The sequence below is a fragment of the Taeniopygia guttata genome, chromosome 2 (assembly GCF_048771995.1).
Source record: "Taeniopygia guttata chromosome 2, bTaeGut7.mat, whole genome shotgun sequence".
NCBI lineage: Eukaryota > Metazoa > Chordata > Aves > Passeriformes > Estrildidae > Taeniopygia > Taeniopygia guttata.
In genome coordinates this window covers 81697542-81724315 of record NC_133026.1, presented here as the reverse complement: position 1 = coordinate 81724315, position 26774 = coordinate 81697542, and the positions used below count along the sequence as shown (strand labels likewise).

At 37.4% G+C, this 26774-nt stretch overlaps 1 protein-coding gene across 4 annotated transcripts in view; it reads left to right on the top strand.

Annotated features, from left to right (window-relative positions):
• TENT4A (terminal nucleotidyltransferase 4A) overlaps positions 1–26774 on the top strand; it is a 58176-nt gene that overhangs the window by 15028 nt on the left and 16374 nt on the right. For all 4 annotated transcript variants that reach the window (XM_030265716.4, XM_030265715.4, XM_030265714.4 and 1 more), the window contains exons 3-10: positions 875–921; positions 1837–1957; positions 3468–3575; positions 4262–4390; positions 5438–5651; positions 12174–12300; positions 19755–19855; positions 20092–20264. In XM_030265716.4, coding sequence (XP_030121576.1) covers positions 875–921; positions 1837–1957; positions 3468–3575; positions 4262–4390; positions 5438–5651; positions 12174–12300; positions 19755–19855; positions 20092–20264 — 1020 coding nt within the window. The remainder of the gene's footprint in view (positions 1–874; positions 922–1836; positions 1958–3467; positions 3576–4261; positions 4391–5437; positions 5652–12173; positions 12301–19754; positions 19856–20091; positions 20265–26774) is intronic.

Sequence of the window (26774 nt, the reverse complement as noted above, 5' to 3'; positions counted from 1 at the left end):
TATTCAAAAAGAATGTATTCTAAATTGTATTTCTAGCATACCTTTGTGATTGCCAGATTGTAGCATTGTCATTAGCCACCAGAAAAATTCACCACGGTGATTTCATAGCCTTCCATGGTAGATGGTGAGGGCTCAGGCTACAGCACTGAGCTAAAAATACTGTAAAGCTTATCTGCTTCATCCTCGCCCATGTTTTTCCTTCTTAGTGAGATTTTTCTACCTTGTTGAAATTGATACAAACACTGAAAAGGGCCCGTGTTGCCTGGCAGAAAACTAAGTGAGCTTGTGAATTGGGCTCTACTGTATCAGAGAGTGAAGAACATCTCAATTCTTTAGATGGGAAGCTCAATGAAAGTAATTGATGTGGTCTGTGGATGTATCTTCATTGTGCCTGCTTTTCCACACACAAACACCTGCTGCTGCTTCATAGTTGTTCTTGACAGTAAAATCTGTAGTGTTCATATTTATCTGAATGGTACGTTTAGACGTACTTGCTGTTTTGTAAAGATAAAAATTTGGAAAAAGTTTCCCTTAAACTCTTTCAGTTTCACTAAAATTGTCCTGTAAGGAAAGGAAGGAGCAGGAGGGAAGGAAATTGGTAAGAGTGTGTATGTCTGCCAAAGTGAAAATAAGTAATGAAAAGTACTTGCTTAAATTTATTCTCTGCTAGCTGGATTGGTAGTAATTTCCTAGTAAAGAAGCCAAATTTCCTCTGAAGTTTCATCTCTAAGAAAAAGTGTTTTTGTACAGATGGTAAAGTAACTTTTTTACTGGCTATATCCTTAACAACTGGAGAAAAGTATGAAGTTTTGTGAAAATAAAAGGAAGTGAGCATTCATAATTGCAGGCTGTTTTCCTGCTCTGTTCTTTTCAGGTCCAGATATTTGGCAGCTTTAGTACAGGGCTTTATCTTCCAACTAGGTAAGTAATAGTTTACTCTTGTTTTCTTTTAGAGAAATGATGAATTTCAAAGAGGAGTTTAGAATGGAATGTGTAAATATGTCAAACTTTCAGTAAAACTTTTATATTTCATGTGATACAGGCAAGAGTTTTTGAACTTCAAGATTTGGGATAAGTATTTGATGTATTATCTTACTGCTCTGCTCTGCGTGTTGACCCTTTGGTGAATTACCTTTTCTTCCTTGTGTCTGGAGTTAATCTTTGACTTTTTTTTTTTTAAACAGACAGTGAAACTGAATGTTTGGCACTTCCCTTGTAAAGATTGTTTTGTTAAATAAGATAAATTACTAAGAATGTGCCACTCATCACAGAGTTACTGTGTAAAGTCAAAAGAACCATCACAGTGTTGTATTCCCATCTTTTGGAGAGCAAAATGTCTTACTTAATTTGGTATTTTGTATCAGTTAATGGTTCAATTGGATGTGGAAATGTGTAGCTGTGCCTTGAAGATGAAGTTGTCTTTATATAAATTAAATTTTCAGAAGGAAAGCACTGGAAATTTAATTTCTGCGAATACCAATCACTGATGAAATTCTTTTGATTATTAAAATGCCTGTCAACATGATAAATGATGGATAGAATTAGACTGTTTAAGTTAGAGGGGAGGGAGCATGAAAGGTAAAAGGGAAAGGAACTCAGAGAAGAATTCATCAGAGTAATGGAAGCAAGAAACTAGAATACTGCTTTGGGTCTGAAAACACCGTGGACTCTCTTGCTTAACTCTCCTAGAAACTTGCTGGGAACCAACATTGTAAATTGCAAAAACATCCCCGTGTATGACTTTTAATATGTAGAATGCCAATCTTACCATATTTTTTGGTAGTGTTATTGTTTTTTTAGATTTACTGGATTTCATGCTGTGTTCTTTTTGTCTAGTGATATTGATCTAGTTGTTTTTGGGAAATGGGAACGACCCCCTTTACAGCTGTTGGAGCAAGCACTGAGAAAACACAATGTGGCTGAACCATATTCCATTAAAGTACTTGACAAAGCTACGGTAAGTAATTGCTTTGGAATACTGAGCTGAAAAACTTTCAGACCCCTTCAGATATTGGTGATAAATAGTATTCTTAATTCCTGAAGCAAATTATATTGTCTTAAACTCTCTGCAAGATTTCGGTAGAATCTGTAGGTGCTTAGCGATAGCATGGAGACTTTTACATGGACGTCAGTAATTCTGTGTACTGTGTTTGCTGAAGGCCGTACTTTATCTTGTCAATAAAGATCTGAAAGTTAGTATTTGCAAAATATCCAGTAAAATAAGTTAACTCTTAGCATAATGTTTTTCCACTGACCTTTGAGGGGAATTTGCTAAGCTAGTAACTAGAGTTGTCTAGCTTTCAACATGGTTTTTAGGTTGTCTTGTTTCTGACGGCATAGTGAAGTGTTCCAGACCTAACATTGGGTTTTCCTGTCCAAAATATACTATTCGAGAGCTTTATGTCACTGTGAGACTGATGTGTGTTATCTCTTGCATCTTTTCTGTAAGCCTGAATCTTGTTGAATATGTTAAAAACTTAATGCATGAGAATTTTGTGTTATTGAGCAAGTGATGTTTTCTTCAAGGGACTAAGGTGAGTATTCCATGCTTCTGTTAGCAAGCTTCTGTTTTGTGGTCTCTAAAACATTCTTCTTTTAGGTTCATAATATTCTTCTGGCTGTCATTAGAGTAGTAGTACATAACAGTAGCTTTGGTAATCTTTGGTTTACGTGAGAATTTATGGGATTATCAGAATCTGTATTACCAGTTAATGATGGAGAACGGCACTAGGCTAGGCTTACAATTCTACTATTCCTTCTTATTTTGTTTTGTTTCTGATGTTGGTATAAAATGGTGCTATGCTTCTGCTCTTTTTTGTTTTCCATTTCAGATTAAAAATATGAGGAGTTCAATTTAAAATAAATGTTATCAGCTGAAGTTTAGGTAATGATTGTAAGATGATTTTGGAGGGCACTGCCTTGGTATGAAGCTAAACTACATATGCAGTCATGTTATATTAATTTATTCCTGCCATATTATGGCAGCTTTTCTTTATTTCTTCTGGCTTTCATTTGACTCTGCATTGAACTAGTTAATCTTGATAAACCAGCAGGCATTACTTTCTGTTAGGCTGGCTTCTTGTCAGTTCAGTAAGTGAATGGTGCAATACTGGGTCAGAGGAATGCAGTTCCCACAGGTTATGAGATTACAAGATCTCCTATTAATTGGAATGAGTCATTAAATTAAGTAAATTAAGCTGTCATATAAAACACTGCTATTGCAGCTCTGAAGACAGATAGCTGATGGCTGTGGTAGAGTACCAGAGTGATGGTAAGTTAATATGGTTGTACATTAATCGCCTCCCTAGAAAGCATTCAGTGATCAGGTTAGGATTGTTACCTCCTCTCAGACAGACTTGATAATTGCAATCATTTGGACTGCTAATATCCATTTGTCTCGAGTAAGCTAGGGAACAGCACCAGTGTTGTATTTCTGGGGATTCACATTCTTGTCGTAATCTTTTCAGGTACCAATAATAAAACTCACTGACCAGGAGACAGAAGTGAAAGTTGACATCAGTTTTAATGTAGAAACTGGTGTGAAGGCAGCTCGATTTATCAAGGAATACATGAAGGTATCAACCATGTATTGAATGTTATGCTACTTACCAAGGATGTGCTAGATGCTTAGCTAACATTTTTTGGTATGGCTCAACAATTTATTGCTGAAGACTATTTTCATTAATACTAGTTAAAAACGGATATTTTAATTTATTATCCATGTCCATTCAGTGTTCCATTTGAGTGCTAGGTGTTTGAGTGAATAAACCTGTACACTGTGAAAGAACTTCTATGATCATGTCTAGATTTACAGATAGGCACTAAACTTTGCTTCTGAAGCAAGTCTCTTCAAGTTTTGCTTACCTTGAATTTAAGTGATGCAGCATTATGAATACTGTCCTGCTAAACTGTCAAAAAACAATTCTTATGTAGCTACACACTTAAAAGTTGCCTTTTATGTTCTGTAGTAAAAGTACTATTTAGAGTGAAAGCTTTGACTATAGTAAGGGACATTGGCATTCAAAGAAGGATATAAAAGTCTTACTGTTTAGGTGGGAAATAAATTTGATATGTAAGGTCTTCAATCAAATAAGAGTTGAAGTCTATTCATGTGTTTCTAGTTTCAGTTCCTCCTGTGGAAACACTGTATAGCACACCACTGGAAATATTTTTGTATTATATGAATCTTTGTGTGCTGAGATTGTGTACTTCTTTGTTTTGGAATGTTGACATTTACATTAAGACTTGTTTTGCTTTGCAGAAATATTCTTTGCTACCTTACTTGATTTTAGTATTAAAACAGTTCCTCCTTCAGAGGGATTTGAATGAAGTTTTTACTGGTGGAATTAGCTCTTACAGCCTCATTTTAATGGCAATTAGTTTTCTGCAGGTAAGTCTGTTCCTTATGTGTTTCCATGTTCTTCAAAATATTTTCGGTTCTGTACCTATGCCCTTTTATTGTACTATTTCTTCAGATGCCCCTTGCAATGCGCAGCATTACTGTTATGGATCTGAGTGTTTGACTGAAAGATCCTGTGGACTACCTCTCAAACATCCAGCATGTATCCTGTGTGAACTGAAACAGCAGCAGAAGCCTTGTGAAAGGTGTAGAGGCTGTACATTGCTCTCTATACCAGGCCCTGTACCTGAATCATCTTATTAGTGCTTCATAAATCTGCAGGATGCATTTGGTCTTTTGCTTCTCAGACTACTGGTACTGAATGTGCAGAGTAGTTGATTTCAGTGTTTATTAAAATGATGAAATCCAGCAGTCAAGTTTTTTTTTTTCTTGTATGTTGGTTAGGTTTTGACATGCTTAAGACTGGCAGATGCTGTACTTGACTGATGAAGTAGTTGTGAGTTACAATGTTAGAAACAAATTATAACTTCTCTTAGTACATTTTTGTGATAGTGAGCTTCCTACAGGTATGATGAGGTATGGGGTTAGTATCTCTCAGCAGCTGTGGTAATGGAAAACTTACATATTCTGCTGCTGGTGGTGTTCACTGAAATATTACTATAGGTTTAGCGTACCAAATATAACAAGTAGAGCTAGAGACACAAACTGTATTCCATTTTCTGAAAACATTGAGGGAACGATTTCCCTCAATGTGGAAAATCGGGTACTACTTTGTTACTAACTAGGCTGTAATTTAGTATGCAGTACTTATTTCTTCGTTTTGACTTGGGGAAAAGAATTCCCTACTCCTCAAAAAGCTGCATGAGGAAAGGTGAAAGAATTCTTTGGCTTTCAGATACTGCTGACATGCTGCCCCCTCTAGGTTGTGTGAGAGTGGTTTTAAGTACATGAAGAAGAGTGAATTATTCAGTTGAGACTTACATGAAGAAATACTCAGCTGTTTAAAGAAGTTTTTGTTGCCTTGTGTTATAGTCTGAAAACTAATTTTTTATATGCAAAAACTGATTTATGTTACAGCTACATCCAAGAATCGATGCCAGAAGAGCTGATGAAAACCTTGGAATGCTTCTAATAGAATTTTTTGAACTGTATGGAAGGAATTTTAACTACTTGAAAACTGGTATTAGAATAAAAAATGGAGGTGCCTATATTGCCAAAGAAGAAATCATGAAAGTCATGACTAATGGATACAGACCATCCATGCTATGTATTGAAGATCCTCTTCTGCCTGGTAAGACTGTACATTTCTTGCAGTATTCCAGAGCTCTCACTCAGCTTGTGCTCTCAGCTTGCGTTAGTCTGTTGAGACAAGTTGAAAAGCTGCACTGGGAGGAGGCTGTTGCTGCTGTAGAGGTACAGTCAGGTAGGAGGGTTGAGGGATATGGGCCTGAGGTCTCACAATATTCTTAGCCTGAGTAAATTGGATTACATGCAAACAGTGCAATTGCATAAGGCTTTGGAGATCCAGTACTGCGTTGAGTACATAATAAGATTCTCTGGCAGCGCTGAGAGGTAGTAAAAGAAAGAATTCTAGGAAATCCTGGAAGGGGATGTTAGCAGGAGGGTTGTTAGCAGAACAGTTCTCCATTATTTGCTGTGAGAATGAGATTGGAAGGTGTAGCTTTTACTGCCACAGTCTGTGGTGCCATACTTCAGATAAATCACATGATATGGGAAAGAAATGCCCCAGGTGTAGATCCTGTCCTGCAGGGTGGTGCCTCAGTCCCTGTGATACCACCCTGCAGGACAGGTTCTGCTCAGGAACAGGGGTGGGTATCTGTAAAAACCAGCTGCATTGTGGTGGTGTGGAGAGCACTTTGCATAACTGGCTTCTGTGCTGCACAGGGGTCTTTAGGGAATGCCAGTTAGAGTTTTAAAGTTGCATGCTCTTTTGAAAATACTTAACATAATTTTTTTTTTTTAGATTTTGTTTTAATTCAGTAACCCTCAAAATAATTGAGCATAATTTTGGCTAAATGCCTCAGGAAAATATCCAGTTTTATAATACTCAGTTTGTATTCTATTTACACCATCACAAGTAGCTGAAATTCCAAACCAGCTTTTTAACAAAGCCAATTTTCAGTTAATTTGGACTTCGGCATAAGTATTTCTAGATTGTAATTGGCAGTCAAAGTTCATACTGTCACATTTCATGTGTAGTCTGCTTATTTGCAGCACTTTTAAAGCAAATACCATGGATCAGGAGCTAAAGTTTGGCACCTTTCTAAATAGTCAGTATGCTGAATGTTCATACTTCCCTAGAACAGGTTTCAGGCTGTGATACTCATTTGTCTAACCATCTCTCTGATATGTTTGTAACTCTGTGTCTATCATGACTCTTGTACTTGGCCAGGCATAGGTTAGGGTGTGATTGTGCAGAACTGTGATTGTCGTTAAGATTTCCTTTAGGAACTGTGTACTTGCTTGCCTGAAGACCCATTTGAATAGCAGCATGAGCCGCAATAGTTTAGAGTCAAAAATCTGTACTGCCCTCCAGTTCTGTTCCTTTCTATCTGCTGGGGACTGAAGGAGAACAAATTGCATGTACTACACAATGTTTTAATAGCTGCTAATAGTTCTCTGGAGAAGAAAAAATGTTTTAATAGCTGCTAATAGTTCTCTGGAGAAGAAAAAAAAATTCTAATAGGGGCTCTGAACTTTCCTCCTAGTATTAATCTTGCAGAAATGAAGAACTGTAGTCTAGAAGAAAGAATAGCAGTATGCTGTCAATGAGTTGATAAGAATTAAATTAAGAGTTTTTATGGTGTGAAATAATATAATTCTTACAGGGGACAGTGTTTTGGCAATGGAAATGAAAAGTGACAACATTTTGAAGTTATCTGACCACTATGTCTCGTATGGATATTTTTTAGCAGCTACCACAGACCTTCAGAACTTGCCAGATGAAGCTAGGAGGAAAATTATGTAGCACGTATAGGATGGCTCTGTGAATCAGATCTGATGAGTACAGCCTCCTTAAATTCAGACTTAATCAAATATTCCTACAGTATCTAAAATTGCCTGTCAAGTGTATGTTAGTAAGGTCTAGAATTCTGTTAATTACTTTAGTTCTGTTATTCCTTCTGTCCCAATACAAAAATCTTTCCCAAGGGTTAAGGTCCTTGCCCAGTTTACAAGTCACCTCTGATTAGTTTGTGTTCAGATCCACTCAATGTCTGACTCTGAGGGTTGGTGGCAGTACTGTGAAGGAGATGGGAAGAAGTTATTTTCAGAAAGAGTGGACACGGATGTCTTGACTTAAATTAGCATAAGTTGCTGCTGAGTTTTACTCCTGCAAACCTGTGTTTGCACTGTATACACAAGTTTGTTTTTGTTACTGTTTTTTTTTAGCCTGATCACAGCTGTCTATAAGGTTCCTGTTAAGCCTTGGAAGAATACTTGAAAAGATGGCTTCTTAATCCCAAAATGAGACAAAAAGTACAGGGATTAAAAAAAACAAACCCCCTCCTTTCAATTTCTCAAAGATTATCAAAGTAGTGTAAGAGTTGCTCCTGTGAGTGCATGCAGTATAGTTCAGCAATGGGATATTGTATGGTATAACTCAAAAGAATAGATTTAAAGCAGTCTTGTAGGGAACAGGTATGTGTTTAGTGAGATTAGTTTCTTTAAGTTGGAGGAACTTAATTTCATGCTGTTTTTTATTCAGTGTAAAATGTTCGGGTGATGGCAGGCTAAGAGGTGAAAGGTGTTATCAGAAGGATGTGATACATCATTCTAACCTGCTCATTACCTTCTGTTAGTTCCTGGATTTGGGAGGAACAGGCATCCACATTGTGTTGTTGTTTTAATTGTAGTGGGTTTTCTTAGATTCTGTAAGGTACTGCAGGATTTCCTGAGAGATTCTCAGAGACTGATCATTGTGTGCCAGAAGATAATTTGTGTGATTTAAGAACCAGGTTTCCAACAAGGATGTCAGAAGACGACACTTCAAGTGAGAAGCTTGTTGAGGTCCAGATTTGAGTTACCAGACTAATATAGCAGTAATGCATTTTGAAGTAATCATTTATACTTGGTCCTTGTACATAGGCTAAGATCTTTCATCGTGAGTTATTGTCCTAGGACAGGGTAATGAGATGCAAATCATTCCCTTAGCACTGCCTAAAGGGGGGAGTTTTCATAAACATCTTGTAGTTGCACCGTTTCAGTTTCTCAAAGCACTTGTGCTTTTTGTAAATATATAAAAAGTAAAAACATTTATTAAGGAGAACTTCAAAGCCAGACACTCAGAAGTTTGTTCACAGGATTATGTTGGAGCAGGGTAAATGATGTCATGTTGAAAGAGGTTTGTCTGGAGTTGGTCTAGCACTATTTGGAAGACATAACTGTTTGCAGTTGACAAATCTTTTAATCTGTGTTTGTAAAACAAGCTTGGCACCTACCCAGCAGACTGCTGGGGGCTTGTTATTTTGTACCTTTGTGAATCAGGTGATTATCAAGGTCCTGCAGTCATTTCTGATGTTCAGAACAGGAATATTTTTGGTCTAGTTTAAAACTGGCCGTGGCTAGAGTAGCTAAATTGCAACTCTTTAACATCCGAGTTTAAAACTTGGAGTTCTACCTGTGCAGCTCCATTCATGAGGCGGTTTGTTCTTCAGTCTGAATTGCTGTGGGCAGTAATGAAAGTTCTAAACCTTAAATTTGATGTGTTTTCTTGGAAAAGAGAATCTTTAACTTGCAGGGTTTATTATGCTTCATGTTTCTTGCTTCCGCATCTTGATAGGTCACAAGTATGGGAAGTTAAATAGATTTGAGATTGGCAACATCTAGGAGATTATCTCTTCTAGCCTTAGTGGCTGCCCAGAATGATTCATTGCAGCTTTTCAGTATGAGCTATTTGTCATTAGAACCTGCAAATATATATGTTTGTGTGTTTGTATAAAACATAAGTGTTTATAAAAATACACAGGTTCATTGAAGTTAGAATTTGAAAGAACCTCTTTAATGCTGAATGTTGCAAAAAGCTGTTTACTAGCTAATAGCTTAACATAAATGGGTCTGCTTCAGTTCTAGCTCATGGTCTTACCTTTACCTTTTCAGGCCGTGTTCTTAAAACCGCTTCAGGTAAAGGAAGGCTACCTGATGGAGTGGTAATACTGATAGCAAGTGATGGAAATTTTGGACATGCTCCTTTAGGGATGAAGGCTTTGTAAGAAAGAATAAGGATTGAATTATACATGAAATCATACACCATTGTTATCAGCTAATGTACATCTGAGGATTGAAGTATGTATGATTTTTTTAAAGAGTGACAGCATTTGGGTTGCGTGCTTTAACTGATCAGTCTAGATTGTGACCAAAGAAGGATTCCCAGTTATGTAAGACATGGTTTTCTAATTAGAGTGATCTCTCAGAAGAAAATCTATTCAGGGGCAGCAAATGCAAATGTGTGATCTTCTGGCTTCTTTACTATGTTGTTTTCTGGATTGGCTAGGGTCATCTTTATACAGACTTTACAGGTGCAGCTCACAGTACCTCCAGTTGCAGCCCAATTAAAAAGCTCTGCAGACTGTATAATTGAATAAGACCTATTAATTCAGACATTTTTATGAACAAGTTACAGGTGCAAAATGAGGCAATCCAGGAACCCAGGCATGGTTTGGCATGAGCTCTTCTGCCTCTGTTCTCAAATCTGCTTCAATCAAGACTCAAACAAAACTTCATTGATTTAAACTAAACTGCCCAAGTTTACTGTTACTGGTTTAGGGAAGGCTTATGATTTCTTTTGCTGGCACAACAGAGGAGGTAGTGACAACTGATGAAAGGAATACTCAATATTTTGTGGTAGCCCTGTCTTCATTTTGGTGTAACTTTATGCAGGACACATGCCAAATGTACCTGCCTGGCATTGGGTTAGACTAAACTAATAAAGATTCTTTGAGTGCGCATTGTGTATTCTTAATTAGTGTTATGTGACTTTATAGAATCATTTAGGTTGGAAAAGAGCCCTAACACCAAGGCCAATCATAGATGGACTTGAATTTAGTGGTAGGTGCTATTATGTGTATTAAGCCACTTTTATGTATTACATTTCTGTATTGTTTCTCAGTTTAATTCTCTTACATATCTAGGTTTAGAATATCATTATGTGGATGCACACAGGTGTCCTACCTCTGAAAAGCCCATACTGAATTAATCATTGCTTTTTTAGTATAATTAACATTGTGTTCTGATTTCATGACCACCAAAATATTTTCGTCACTTTTCAGCCACCTTTGGATTAAGTCCTTTGTGAATCCCTCTGTGAAGAACCTTACCATGTGTTTCCTCCTAGATTCACTGTTCTAGGCCCACACTGATCTCCGCTTTTACTTCAGAATAGAATCCAATAGCAAATAAACCATTTGGAGAGGCTTCTGCAACTTTGAGCCTAGTAGCTGCTGTATACCACAGTGATGCATTCAGAGCAAGATACTCAGTTCTGTCAGTAACAGGAAGTATTTCTTGATCAGTTTTTATTTGACCATGTGAATAACTGGAAAAATTCTGTTTTCCCAGAATGCTTTTATGTTTTCAGTTAGTTTTCTTTGATTATACTTTTCTGCTAGAGTGGGATTATGGTTGGAGAATTCTGAAAGGAATCTGTTTTTGCCCCGGGTGACAGATCTCATCAGGTTTGTCTGTAGTGGCTTGCTGGACAAGACACTCAGGAACTTTGTTCCTCTAAAGTCAAATTCAGTCTTATTGGATTCTGTCCACCAAAGGATGGATTCTGTCCTTTACCCATTAATTTTTCAAAGCAGATTTTTCATTGATTTCTTTTATTCATGGGCTCTGATCTGATTTTCATTTTTGGTGGTTTGTCCCTTTCTAGTGTTCTCACAGCATTTCACACATTCTGAAGGAGGGAATCTTTCACTGTAAGCAGTTTTCTACCCACTCAAGACCTAGTCCATATTTTATGCAATTTGAAAGAACTTTTGTTTGTTTCTTAAATTGAATGCTTCAATCAAAATTAAAGTGAATTTTGATCTCTGATGCCAAATGAAGGCCTCAAATGCCTTTTGCTAGTAACAGCAACATTGTTCTATGTATCAGATGGGTGATCTGTTCTTGTACAGTGTCACTGATACAGAAGGTGTACAATGTTCTGAACTGATGCAGTTTTTCACATGGCAATTGGTTTGGAAAGAGTTCCAGTTAAAATGTCACTCATTCCTAAAGTAGGGCAGTTGAGAGTGCTACAAACTTGATCAAAAAACAATACTATAATAGCTTCTGGAATCTTCTATGATAGATATTTCAAAACCTGGCTTATCCCATGGAGAAAAATATCTGTATGTGCTGGTTTATTAATCTGTAGTTTTGATAAGGTTAAATAGCATTTGATGTGAGTCTGTCTGACATAATGAAGGTTACACAAATGAAGTTTTAAACTGAATTTGGCCTGCAGGAACTCTACTGGTAAGTGAGACATGGTGCTTTAAGCTTGTTAGGTTCCTTCTGGAAGACAGCTCTAAGAGCTTTAAGTTGATCTCTATGCTCTGTTTCTTTCAAGCACTATATACAAGCATTTTAGAAGTGGTAAATTGAGTGCATAATGTTGTGTCATTCCTAAAGTCAACTTCTTTTGTTGAAATAGGCACACTTAGGTGTTCCTGATGTGGCTAGGATGGGATAACTGGTATAAACAGAGTTAAGCTCTATTGTTGAGGCTTCTGGTCTTTAAGTATGAGTAATGTTTTGGTAACTGATATTAAAAAAAGATGATCTGATGACTGTTACATTATTTCAGGAAACGACGTTGGCAGAAGTTCTTACGGTGCAATGCAAGTGAAGCAAGTTTTTGATTATGCCTACATTGTTCTTAGCCATGCCGTATCACCACTTGCAAGATCATATCCAAATAGAGATTCTGAGAGGTAATTAATTCAGTTTTTCAATATCCATTTGTCTGTGTAACCAGTTAGGAATGTTTGGTTCTAGATTCATAAAAGGAATGTTGTTATTTGTTGTTGAACTGTGGTTGTATTGAAATCTGCGCAGAAACTTAACCTGCCCAGGGATATGAGAGTGCAATGCCTCAATGTGCAGCACTGAAATGAAGAGAGTATGATAAAACCCAGGACGAGTCCAACATTCTGCTTGAAGTATTTCAAAGGAGGGTTTGCTGGTTTAATGTTTAGTATGATGCATGTCTGTATTGTGGCAGAAAGAAATGTGTGTGATCAAATTACTTGTTTAGATAATTAGAAAACTAGACAACAAGGCTAAGAATTTCCCTGGTTCTTTAATAAATGTGCCCATAAGCTGTTTTAAAAGTTTTGATATATATTTAAGAATTCAAAAAAAGACATACAGTATTAAAAAAATCTAATAGAATCAGTTCCATTTGATCATTATGTTAGAACTGCCATAAAAGTACCATTCTTCTAGACATGCCATTTTTAATGCAGATAGAAATGCAACCAGTACTTTGAGCTCTCACCTTTGCAATTTCTGTTTTTTGAAAGAGAGAGGAGAAAGATAATGAAGGCATGGCAGTCATGTGGTATTTCCATTCATGTATCTGCTCTAGCACCTTTTGTTCTAACCCTTAGTGGGAATTTGGGCTAGATCAGAGGATGTCTCTTCCCTGAGACTTCTCTAAAATCCCAATGGCTTTGAGCTCCCTAGCTAATCACAGGGAAGGATGGCTGTAAGATGTCACATAAATCATCTCAGTACAACTGCAAACTCTAGTCATGATGTAAACTTTCAGCATTAATGTCATTGGAAGGTGAAATAGTTTCCTCCAGTAAGTTTACATCAAAGTGGATGCATTCTTTCATTTGTGAGTTTGACTGATAGTACTTTAGGAGTGCCTGTAAATCCTTTAGGTTTTCAGTGGTATTAAATTCACTGAGGTTGAGACTGCACTGTAATGGAGGTATAGAAAGGGTGGTTGTACACTGACATTTGAGGCTGCTGTTCTAAGATATTAAAGGTCACTGTTAAATGTGTATTGGCCAGCAGTTCTTGGTACTGAAACTTTGTTCTTACCTAAGTACAGATAGAGTAACCTAGGGGTCCTGAAGTTTTGCTTATCTTGGGTCCTGGCCTCCATTAACTTCTCTCTTTTTCTCTGAAGGATATTCTCTTTTGAGGTGTCAGTATTTACTACAGGCATCAAAAAGTGTATACAGCATCTAATAGGAGCCTCACGTGTCATGAGTATATGTACTTTGCATGGACTTGCACTTGTTACTGTATCTGGGAAATGTCTGAATTTTGTTTACAACTGCAAACCTGTGGAGCAGTCCCAGCAACAGTGTTCAGGTGTCATGTCTGACCTGTCTGTGAGTTCTGGGCTGGCTGTGCTGGTGAGATATGAATCTCAGAACCCATCATGCCACGGGCTCACAAGGGGAACAGCATTCAACGAAGTTCTGTATGCAAATAGTACCCCTAGCACCTATCTTGTCAGTGCCAAAGGATTTGTAAGTGGATGATGAGCTGTTTGGTAACAAGTTTGTTGCAGAAATCGGCAGTCCATGTTTGGTCTTAGTTAAACCTAATGTGCTTGGGTACTCCAGGTATGTTTGTGGTTTCCTCTTCCTGCTGTAAGGCAGAGTGGTCCATGCTCTGTGTACAGGCCTTTCTGGTGGCCTGACCTAAAACCTGTCCATCTGGGATCCCTTTGTCCTGATCTATTTTTTCCCTTTTCTAGACTTGTTAGTAGGTAGCTTATATGGCATAACTGTAACTATAAACAACGGGCTCCATTTAAGACCAGGGCCTGGTTTCTAGTAGAACATGATGTTCTACTAGAGGGATCAAGAGTAAATGAAGAGTAATTGAAAGTACAGGAAGTTGCAGGAAGCTGAACTACCCAAGCTGAGTTTATTCAGTTTTGTCCTAATTTGGGCTAGCCTTTTCCTAAGTGGGGTAGTTCTTGAACTGTCTGATGGGTTTGAATTCATATTTCCTCTTCCCAGGGAAGGTTTCTGTATACAGAGTTCTATTTTGTAGATGACACTCAATAGTTTCACATCTTTCTTGGTGATTGTTGTAGTTCTTTTTCAGGGTTAGTCCAACACAAAAATATGTCTACATTAATTTAAATCTTTCTAAAGAGTTGCTACTTCTCATAGTCCCAATGGGAAAAAAAGTCCTTCAGCAGCATAGGAGTTTTTCTTTATCATATTCTGTGGTAGCAAGTCCCACAGAATAATAAGGGATAGATTCACATCACTCTTACAACCATTGTCGTTCAGGCTTCCAAATAGAACATCTGAGGTGTAGTGGGAATTAAAAGTTATCTCCTGTCATGAAAAAGCTTTCTTCTCAGTGGAAACAGTAATCAGCTGAATCCTGAAGGTAATTCTTACAGCTACAGAAATTACCTTAACACTATTTTGTCTCCAGTCAATCTCACTTATCCCCTTCTGAGAATGGCTTAGGTGAGCTTGATTGACAGTTTGGTTGATTTTATTAGAGCAAGCAGCTTCCTGTCATCTTGAAAAAAGGAGTTCCCTCTTAGGAAAATAAGAGAGACTGATCCATTTAGAACTTCTACAGCTTGTATGCAAGGTAAAGTTGGGTGTTGTTTTCAGCCAAGGTGACTGAAAATTGTGATCGATTTCTTAATATTTAGGGCCACAGAAACATGAGTCTAGCTGTGAAATACAGTTATGGGCAGGATATTTCCTGCTTAAGGATTGGTGTCGGTATGTGCTTTGAACAGCTTTCATATGATCTTTGCCCCATGCCTGTCTCTGGGAAAGAGTGTGCCATCTCAAGTGAGCTCACTTCTTTAGTCTGTGAGGAGTGATATTTTCGCAGAATCATTTAGGTTGGAAAAGACCCCTAGGATCATTGGGTTCAGCTGTTAACCCAGCCACTACTGTGCTCACCATTAAACCGTGTCCCTCAGTGCCACAGTTAAATGGCTTTCAAGTACACTCAGGGATAGTAACTTCATTGCTTCCCTGGACACCCTGTTCCAGTGCTTTGAGAACCTGTTTGTTGCTGAAATTCTTTCTAATATCTAATCTGAACCTTCTGTGGTGCAGCCTGAGGACACATCCTCTTACGCTTTCACTTATCTGTGAGAAGAGACCAATGTCCACCTGGTACAACCTCCTTTCAGGTAGTTGTAAAGAATGATAAGGTCCACCCTGAGCTTCCTTTTTTCCCAGGTTAAACAACCTCGATCCTCTCAGGACTTGTGCTCTAGACCCTTCACCAGCTTCATTGCCCTTCTTTGGACTCTGTTTTGAGTTAGTGACCATTTTTCCAATCCTGTTTCTTGATGAACCACAGGAAACCTTAGCAGATATTTGACAACGAGTTCTCAATAAGCTCTGCTTATTGATTTGTGTTCATTTAAATAGTGGATTATCTGTTACAAACATCTCCATGGCATTTATATTAAGGTGTAATTTCATATTATAACTTGCCCAGGCTAACTACATGTGTACTGTCTTCTGTCAGCTTTGCTGTTCCTTCCTTCTCAGTCTGAATCTTGCCTTGTATAAGATCTAGCAATCCTGCAGTCAGAAGGTGAGTCAGATGGACTTTTTGGTCTGACTGAAAACAAGTATCTCAATGCTTCTGTCATGTCAAGAAGTTGATCCAGCTTGTGGCTGATGACGGGTTGATCAGAAGCAAGAGAAGCAACAGGAGTTCATATCTGGGGCACGAGGGAGAGCGTGGTATTGTATCGTTTCACAGCCCTAAGTTGTGCTGCTCTGGATGTGACAAAAATCTATCCTTAGGTTAATATTTATGTTTTGCACATTTGGATGTTGGCTCACACGCTGTTCTGTCACATAGTTTGGCTAGGAATGTGTGCTCAGACTGCATCTCTAAAAAGCTCTGTAGCCACATTTGGGAAGCTGAAGAGGTCATGTGCAATAAGGAATGGAGGACTTGGTTCTTCTGTCACATGCCCTTCAGTATAAATTAGACTTTGGAAGTCTTCTGTATTGTGTTAGATGTGGTGCAGCTGGATAATGGAAAGACCTGTCATGCCAACAGGTCAGAGTTTGAGAAAGCCTGGGCAGTTTCCTATTGCATGTCTGGAGTTGTCATTTACAGGTGATAGTCTTCAAAACAAGTATAGCCAAGTAGAAAGTGATGTTTCCATCTCTCTGCTTGGAATGTTGTTGGGTCTCTTCCTAATGTTCATCTCAACTATTCTAACTGCTGACTGGTCTATCTGTTAGCTTTGGGTTGCCACTGTTTGGCCAAAATAGTTCTGGGAGCTCTGGGAATTGTTACTAGAATGCTTTCTGTCCTTTAAAAGGTGTCAGTAATACCAGCTTGTCCTACAGAGTGTATTTGTTAGGGTAAAGGTTTTAGGTTTGGGGTTTTATTTAATCCTTGTGCTTGTGATCATTCTTAGGTGCACCTTAGTGTGCTTTTAGATTATATTGCACTTTTAATACCTGGGAGATATTTTAGTTATTTTGACCATTCCTTCACAGACTTGCTATTTTTCAGGCTCTGCTACTCACTTGTTCATATGGAGCTTGGCTGGAGCATATTTGATTTTGCTGAAGGTGATGATATCACTCTGATCCTTTGAAGAGTGATATGAAGATTGATTTGCCCAGTAGTTGTGCTGTAAAGAGAGTTAGAAGAAAGTGTCCCTGTGAACTGATGTCTTGCAGCATGTAAAAGAAGAAACTTCTGAGTTCTTACTATAAAATAAACTAGATCTGTAAATGGCTTATTCCTGGTCTTACTATATGGTAATATTAAGGGAAAAAAATTAAAGGGGCATCTTTTTCAGGAGACCTGTCTGATTTTACTAACTAGTTAACAGTATTTCTTCATATCTTCCAAGCATATTTGAAGAAGTGTTTGTGTCAGACATCTGTAGAAATTCTGGCTTCAGTTGAAATAAAAGCCCCAAAAGCATGACATTTTTCACAATAAAGTCAGGATAGATTAATAGTTGTGTTTTTTTGTTCCTAAGCATTTTTCAGTGTTGAAAAAAAATTTAAGCAAAATTTTCAAATGCTTATTTTAAAAAATTGTTCTTTGAACCCATGGATGTGCTCGAGTCCCATACATAGGAAATGGTGTTCTTTTGAGATCAATACCTGGTTTGATCACACTTGCTTCCTCTTTCTTTGCTACTTTATTAAGTATATGTCAGTATAACCTTAATCACCTTTCGGCTTCTGATGTCTTGTAATGAGCGTTTTTAATTTTGCTACACAAGCAATGTAGCATGGATTTGCCTTTGGACTCCTGACCCTATAAGTTAGTGAATTTCCTTTTTTCTACATTTATACCAAAAAAGAGAGTTTGGAGCTTTGATCTCTGTGCTCTTTGAAATGAACTGATGAGAGAACATATTCCCCCATTCTGTGTGTGCAAGTGCCACAATTGTTGGTGTAGCAGTCACTTCACCCATTTTTGCCTGTTCTTTGGTATATCAGTCATCTAGTCGGATTAAAAATACCGACCTCTATTGTTCATTTTGCTTCTGCTATGAAATTGTGACTCTCGCTTTACTTCCAGGACACTACTCCAAGAAGCATCAGGTTTGACAAATTCCTTATATGTAATAAGCTTGTTACTCAGCCTGCGTTCACTTTCTTGTTCTAAGATCACAGTTGATGGTAGTTGTAAAATTTATGTGTAATCCTAGAGTAGACACTCAGCTCTTTCTGAAGGCCTTCTCAGATGAAAAGTTTTTAACTGCAATATTTCCTTCCCTGTCCTGGTGCTGATGAAACCCAGCTGGTGCATGTTTGAGTCCCATACTGGTGTGGCTCTCTTGGGAGCTGTGGCTTTAGGGCCACAGCTGAATCTGCAGTTTTGGTCATCCCTGTCTTCATTCTGTCTCCTCTTTGCTCAACTTACTCTTTGAGACTGAGAAACCAGAACTGTATTGGGTATTTAAAATGCTGTTATGTAATGGGAGTATACATTAACAAAATGTGATCCTCTGATTCATTTGTTCTTCTTTTAGTGTGCGCTGTTAGCTATTGAACTGTGGTTCCCAAAGTATGATCAGTTATAACCCAGATCTTTAATTTCTGAGTGGTGACAACCACACCTTTAATTCTGCATGTGAAAGTCAAGATTTTATTTTCCAGCATGCATCATTTTATCCACATTACATAAATAGAATGGTGGATGACATGCATTCTGTCCTGGTGGCCCATCTCCAGCTGCACTTGGACTTGTAATTCAGATGGTATTATTTGATGTAATGTTTGCTGGACTGACTTTTTCAGTACTAACAGTAACATGTCTTTAAAGCTGGAATACTAACATGGAACATGTGATATTTGGTCTTGCATGAGATAGTAATCGCTAGGGTAGTAGGAGAATTATTGCTACATGAAGTGTTACTATGAAACCTAGTAAAGGTAGTCTAAATATATTAGGGTTTTATATGCCCTGCTTTCCTATTGTATACCTAAACCAAAACAAAATTCCAGTACTGGTACAAGGTACCTTTATGATGTGAAGTACGAAATAAACTTTAATGTAACCATTGAAGAGTAAAAAAAATAACATTACCTGCTCCACAGTGGTAACTTTGCACAGCCCATTTTTGTACAGTAGTAATTTCTTCATATATATTGAGTGTGGAGTTTATAGTCAGTGTTTCAGTGACTAGTCTCTGATGAAAAGAACTTGAAAATTTATCTCTCAAACAAGAAGACTCTAAAAGTATGATTCAAATAGCTGAATGTTGGGAAAGTGTGTTGGAAAAACACTACTTTGTTGATAACTGGCCACTGTTCAGCAGGACCAGGTAGGCGTTTTCTCTCATCCTCTTACTGTTATGAGTTTATTGAAATTTTACCTTGTTTTTGGAGCCAGTCTGTTTTTTGTTCCACTACCTCATGATCCATGGTACTTCCTTTATAATTGTGGGGGCCTTAACACCTCACAAGTTGTTTTGTAAATCCAGAAGCAAGGATTAGTGAAGGTCTCTGTCTCCACACAGCCAGTTGTGGTGCTGTGATGTTTGTCTTCTGTACATCCCATACCTGTTGATAATCCAGATTCTCTAGAAAAACTTTCTGTATGGAGAAATGCAAGAACCATTAATTGCTTTTATCAAATATACTTTTATCAGCATATGCATTCTCTGTAGTTTATATGCACTCCATTTAGAAATACAGAGCAAAAATCTTACCTGTGTGTCACTGCTTGCATGTTAGTATGGTAAAAGAAAAATAATATGAATATAAATGGTGCTTCAATGGATTAAATGGTGTGCTAAAAAAAAGAAGGTTCAAAATGATTCTTTGGTTAGGGATATCTTAAACTGACTTTTAGTGTAATTTGGTAGCTTGTTAAAATGCTTGCAAATATGTAACCAACAGTCTTTGTTTAATACTTAATTGAAAAATTTTTTTAGCACATTAGGTAGAATCATCAAAGTGACCCAAGAAGTGATTGACTACAGGGCCTGGATTAAAAAGAAGTGGGGGAGCAAAATTAATTTATCACCTGAACTTGGTAGGTATAGCAGGAAACCAACTTAAAATTTTTTCTTGACTTTGATGTAATTCAAAATACTCATGGCTTGAAATTAATCATTCAGCTATACAGGAAAAAGTACTTTCTAACCCAATATTAGTTTTCTCTGAGCCTGTTTTTCCATTAGCTTGTTAAACTGCAGCTCTTCTTAGACTTCAAGGCCCATGTGTTTGTATTCTATGCTCCTAAATGATACTTACGTTTTCTGTTAACAGATAATAGGTTGAAAATAAGAGACCCAATAGCTCTCTGCAATGGAGAACAGCAACAGAACAGAGACTCTGAACTATCTTACAATCAGCACTTGGCGTTGTCATTGGCCAGTACACAACAGTTATCCTCTGCTTCATCTGCCTCTTCTGTGTCATCGCTCTCCAGCAGTGACATTGTAAGCTTTTTCTATTAATGGGTTCAACTAGTAAGTAGCAGTGATTATCTTCAAAGCCTCAATTGACACAGCAGTATATATAGCAGTTAATGTGATACTATCCCTAAACTACTCCAGCAATTCGGTAATGTTCTCTGCTCAGAAAGAATTACTGAAATCAAATTTTTTTGTTTATTAATTAAATGGTTCTTATTTCCATCCTAAATCTTTGGTACCCTTTGTGGTAGTAGTTAGATGTAATGAATATAGCAACCTTATTTTATGGTAGCTAATTAAGTAGAAGAGGAGAAATGTCTTCATATATCCTTCCATAAAGCAAAATCTTCCATTGTCAAATTCTGATCCTTGTTCCCCATACCTGAAATTGAACATGAACATTATATTGTGCTGCTGTGAAGATGAATAATACATACTATTTTCAGCCAAGAAATTAGTTCATGTTTTAATGGTAACAGGGCACTTGCATAAAGTCTTGTCAGCTTCCTTATTTTAAAGTAATAGCTGGACTTTATTATAACTTCCTGGAAGAGGAGGCTGCAGTCTCTTGAGGTATGTTCCCAGACTCTTTAAGGTTCTGCTAGGTGGTTTTGTTTTGGTATAAAGTTAAATCAGTGCAGAATTGGGCAGTGCAGATTACAAAGCACAACACTGCAAGGCATGAGTGGCTCGTTGTAAATCTTCTGGAGCATTTTGTCGTAGATAAAGGCACGGATGGGATAAGATGTAATTTGCAGTCGACAATGACAGTGAATAACTAGATGATGCCAAGAGAGGTCCTAATACCTATTTCTTGACTGCTTTTGAAAACTAGTTAAATATGGAATTCAAAATTGGGAATTGTATTGAATAAATATTTAGTAACTTTTTAGTGACAAGCACTGCCTCTATATGTTCTGGTTACTTTCTGTAATACTTGATGCTACTGTTCTTTTGATGTTGAATTGCCTTTTTATACCACCTTCAGTAAACAGGACAAATGTTTTAGTTGTACCATCTGGCTAATGAGCAAAGAGCAGCATGATACTTGCCAGTGATACTATTAGCCATGCTCCTGGTTTAAATATATCAGTGGGAGAGATTTTGCTGTAACAAATTTTATGAAAAATGAAAATACTTGCTTTTTACATTGGAGTGCACAATATGGGGTGGTGAGTTATGAACCCCCCCTTAGTCCTGTTTAGCCTGATGTTGAAGGTGAAACGTCATTGCCTGATGCCAGAGAAATTAATGAAAAGTGAAAAGGAAGCTCTCAACAAGATAGAACTGAAATCAGCTTGGGCATTCATAAAGTAAAAGGAAATGCTACGTTTTCTAACAAAATAAAAAAACATGTCCTTGTGAGAAAGGCCAGGTCATATATTGGCATTATGTCCTTAGCAGACTGATAGCATGCTATCTTAATTTGGAATGGAATGGTGGGTTTCTGGCAAATGACTGAGTTCTTCCTACTCTTACTTGGGTGTGTGAGGAGGAGAAAGTTCTGGCTGAGCAGTCCTGAGCTGCACCTGATTCAGGAAGAGAAGCCTATTGTGCCATAGTCAGGTTATCTGTGCCATGATCTGGCACAGTGCTGTGCCCAGGTTGCAGCAGAGGAATATCTGGCACGTGTGACAGCTTGGTATTCGTGCCAGAACTTTTGGTGCATTATTAATAGGCAGGATGTGATAAGCTTTTCTGTCAGCTTCAGAAGAAGGTAATTATAAATATGGTGCATCTCATCGCTTTAGAGTTATGTGGAGTTATACCTCTGATCTTGTGGAAGGATTGTTCCTTGGGAAGGATTCTGTATTTATTTAAAGTTAAATCATTTGAAAGTTTCCGGTCTGAAAGACTGAAAGCAAGGAATAGATTATAAAGAACATGCAAGAGACAGGAAGACCCTAGAGTTACAGCTTGCTGACCTCTTCCCACTAATTAAGGTTTTATTTTAATAGCAAGATATTATTCCCTATGTCACTATTAACCTTAAGCACAAACTCTACAATAAGACATTGTTTCAAGAGGTGTATTTTCATGACTGCAGAATATATTTTGCTGTTTATGAGAGGCAGAATCCTATCTGTTAAAGTGTCGACGCTAGATAGTGTATTTACTTTTCTATTTACTGCTAAAGTTTCACTGGTAATAGTGATCAAGTGGTCTTTTCTGAGTTCTACCTACCAGTATAATAGAAGTCATCTTACTTGTGTTGAGGAAGAGGAAATAGTCTTGAAAACTTGTGGCATAACTTTCTCACATTGCCCCTCTCTAGCCATCCTCTGAAGTAGTAGCTGTATTTTGAAGCCATCACATCACTGTTCGCTGGTAATAAGTCTGGAGGCCTTGCATGTATTTGTCAACATGTCCTGGAAACAATATTGGCAGTATATATTGAGTAGCATTATCAGAGCAGTGCAGTTTTGCTCACAGGGATCCTAGAATTTTTATTAAACCATATATTTTAATAGTTGGTTGCAATGCAGCGTGCTGTATGGTTTTTACAGATTTGCTTCCTTGGAGTTCTGACAGCATTACAGGTTTTGCATTAATAATCTGTAAATATGGCTCAGCAGCTGAATGGATAATTGTTCTGGTGTCTTGGACTTATGGGTCTGTCAGCTAAAGCAATAGTTACAGATTTATTCCGGCAGCAGGAAAACAGAACAGTAACAAGGAGCATTTTTTTCTCAAGACTGGATTGCCATAAACCAGAGCTAACATTTAGAAGTCAGCCTCTCAATATCTGTATATACTCAGAAAAATGAAAGAAAATAAAAGATTACAGTAGTAAGAGTTTATCCTGAATTCTCCATACTGGTGACAGCCTTTTAAAGATGAGAACTTAAGTACCACTGAGGGGCAAGAGAACTGTCTTCTTAAAGGATGGTCTTCTATTTCCCTATATATTTTAGATTTAAATGCTTTTTCTCAGCCTACCATCTGAAACTCAGGAGGATGCTTGCTTTCAGCTTTGCACATCTAGGACTAACTTTCAGGAGAACATGTTTCTGGGCCATTGTGTCTACACAGCCCAAAATTAAGAACTGGATCTAATGACACCAGATCATAATTTAAGCAAAAGATATCCTTTTATGGATTTCCCAAAGTAGCAAAACTATTTACAAAATGCCTTAGTCTAGCACTCTCTGGCCAATGAAATTGTAGCCATCCTGTCTTTAGTAGGTGTTCTAGTCAACTGTAAAATGTTAACCACAAAGGACAGCTTTTCAAAGGGACAATAAATTTTGAATCAAAGATATAGTGTAAGAAGCCTGTTTTCAGGTATCGCTGTCACTGTTAGTGGGAGTGCTGTTCAGTTTATGGGATTGTCCCATTGTATATGTCAATACAGAGCTCCGACTCACTCAGCAGTACTTCTAATATAGCTCTGTGCAAAATATTGAGTACTAAAATTCCTGCCTTGTTATCTCAGCTCTGTGAAGAATGTAAATATTAGTGATGAGGAGCAAACTAAAGAACATGTATTAAAAAATATTATGGATACAAGGAATCTGATAATCAGAACATATTACACTATTCATATATTTTTCTCAGTTATGTTAATTATCAAACTGATTTATGTAGTAAGTCTTCTCTCTATGAAGCTTTCTGCTGATTTCAAATACCCTATGCTGCCCTGAAAAAACCAGGTATATTCCTCACTCCTGCAAACAGGTAAGTTGTAAAATACGATGCATTCCTACATGATCTAACAAATGTTGAAGTGCATAATGGAAGAAGTTTTATAAATGTCTTTGCCAAAAGGACAGTGCAAAGTGGGTGAATTCTTACTATATGGGAGCTGGGGTCAAACTGTTTGACAACAGAGAACAAGCCTCTAGCATTAAAAAAATCTCAACTTTGTACTGAGTTAAGTGATTGCTTTGTGAATCTGAAACCAGATGGAACGAGCTATGTTCACCCTCAAGACTCTACTTGTTTTGGATATTTACAGATGTCAGTCTTGCAATCAAGCAGTGACCAAATTCCTCTTGAAAATACTGTGTGTGTTGGTTGGGGTTTTTTTTCCTGGGTGCATTTTTTTTTCATTCTGGACCTGCACTCTATTACCAGTGACCAGGATTTCTTATTGATTAAGCATTGTGGAAAAACGCTTTTCATTAGCTCAGGAAGTCACAGAGTAGTGCTAGAGAATATCTACTGCCTGATCAACAGTAACTGCCAAGTAAGACATAATCCTAGGTATGTTTTTGCAGTCTTATTTTGGTCTGGTTTCATTTCCGGTACTAAGTATGTTCTGCAGTTCTAATGATGTTATGCCAAATAAAGCTAAAGCTTTTATGTGACAGTGATGTCTGCATATCAGTAGCAGATAAAATGGCATATGGGAAATTCTTAAAGCCCTTTTCTGTTACCTTATGGATATATAATGTCATATCCAGTCCATCACAGAAACTCCAAGTTGTCTGTTAGAAATTTGTTTTTACCAAATTTCCTACACCTTATCTCAGTGCTTCTGGTGATAATGTTGTCTGGGTTTCTGTGATGAGATAATTTTCTGAAGACCTCTGAGTTCTGTAGTCATGCCAATGTAGTTAAAGTTTCAGTGAACAAAGTATCCCTGTAGCCTAGCTTTGGAGATGACACAATCCTTGCCTCTTTCTAACTTTTTAACATTTACAATAGCTTCTTTTAGAGGGTTCTTGAAATTAACCCTTTCTTCAGAATGTCAGTGCTTGATCTGCCCAGGGTTCAGTCCCATCAGCTAGAGAATATGCTGCTGAGCAGAACCTTCAGTGTTCTGTGAATCTGTCTTTTCACTGTATTGACCTTGATTGAATGCTTACATTCTGAGACTAATATATAAATATGACTAAGACTCATTGTTCTTTCAGTTCTGCTGAATGCATACAAGATCCACACTGATTTTTGGAACTGTAACTTGCTTTACAGTAATGGTGGTTTAGTATTTGAGCTCAACATGCCTAATGATGTTATCAACATCTCATCTTCCTTCCTATTAGCCAGACTAAATTTCAGCTTATTAGCAGGAGCTATTTTACTTCCATATTCACAGAGGGGTGATAGAGTATATGAAATACCTTGTTTGGATAAATGTTGTGCTTTTTTAAAGTGATTAAATTTGCAGGCATGAGGCATGCTTATCTTCAATAGAAGGACAGACACTTCAGAATATGTAACAGCTCTTCTTGAAGTCTTGTTAAATCCATTGTAATGACTGATTAATTTATAGAGTTGCAGTTGAAATTGTGTGTATAAGGAGTGGGGGCAGAAGGAGGTTGCCTAATAAAATTCTCAGCCTTGAGAGCAGGAACTACACAAATTTTTCTCTCTTTTTATGTGCGTGTATATTCTTGTGTCCTAACCAAAGTAACTATTCAAATATGTATTAATAGTTGATCATCTCTGTTTAGAATAATGCAGATTCTGTTCTAAGCTTCTCCCCTTCCTGAAAAATAGAGGCAAGTTCTTTAAAAAGCCTCTCTTAATGTTTCTCTTCAGAGACATATAAGTGCTGACTTGCAGATAAAGCAGTGGGCAACACTCAGTGCAGAGACACAGACAACCTGGTATTAACTGGGGAAAAGCATTTAATTGACATTTGATTTGGGGAATTTAAGACTTTAAGCCTCCAAATGCTTTGAAGCGCCATTATTTTTATTTATTGTTGTTAGGCAGATTATGAGCACTTGGCTATGGATTAGAGGGGAACAAATTTTTCCAGTGCTGCTTTTGCCTATTTTCCTCTTTCATTGTATGGCCCCATGTTTGTTTTTGAAGTTTTTAACCTGTATCTCTGACAGTGTATGACATCTCTGAGTCATGCTCTTCAGTTCTTCTGTATCAGTTTCTTGGGCAGTCTCTTCTCCATTTCAACTTGAAGTAAGATTTTGGAAGTGAAATTTCTGCAAAGCTGCAGGAGGCACAATTTTGAATACAAAATTCTAAGGTAATTTTATTTAATAAGATGTTCTAAGCAGCAGAGGATACAGAGGGAATCTGTAATTCAGCAAGTGGGATTTTACTGCTGTGAGGTCAGTGAAGTAAGCAGAGAAGCACATAATTCTTTAAGAGCTTACTTCAGACTAGTTTCTGATGCCACAGTCTAAGCTGTAATCTTGTATATCTACACATTCCCTCCCATGAAAAAGAACCACAGAGGTACTTAAGACATTTTAGGATGGAAGAAAACCTAAATTCAGTATTTATAGTCTAGTATGGTCATGTTCAGTTTTCACAATGAGTCCTGTAATTTAGTGCATTACTTGAAAATCAAAGTGGAAATATTTTTATATTGTTAGCAATATAGACCAGTTGAAAGCCTGTGAAATAAAAGTATTGAGGCAACAAGGGAAGTTTTAAATTACGCACTTTTGGGACATTTTTTATTTAATATGGCTTATCTGAAATACAGTGAATATTGATTAAAATATGGAATAAGCTTGCAGTCAGGCCTCTCAGGGTATAATAAGGTGTGGTTAAAGGGGTACTGGGCTTGTATTTAATCTGGTACATGATAATTAGATGATGTTTTCAGTTGTCTTTCTG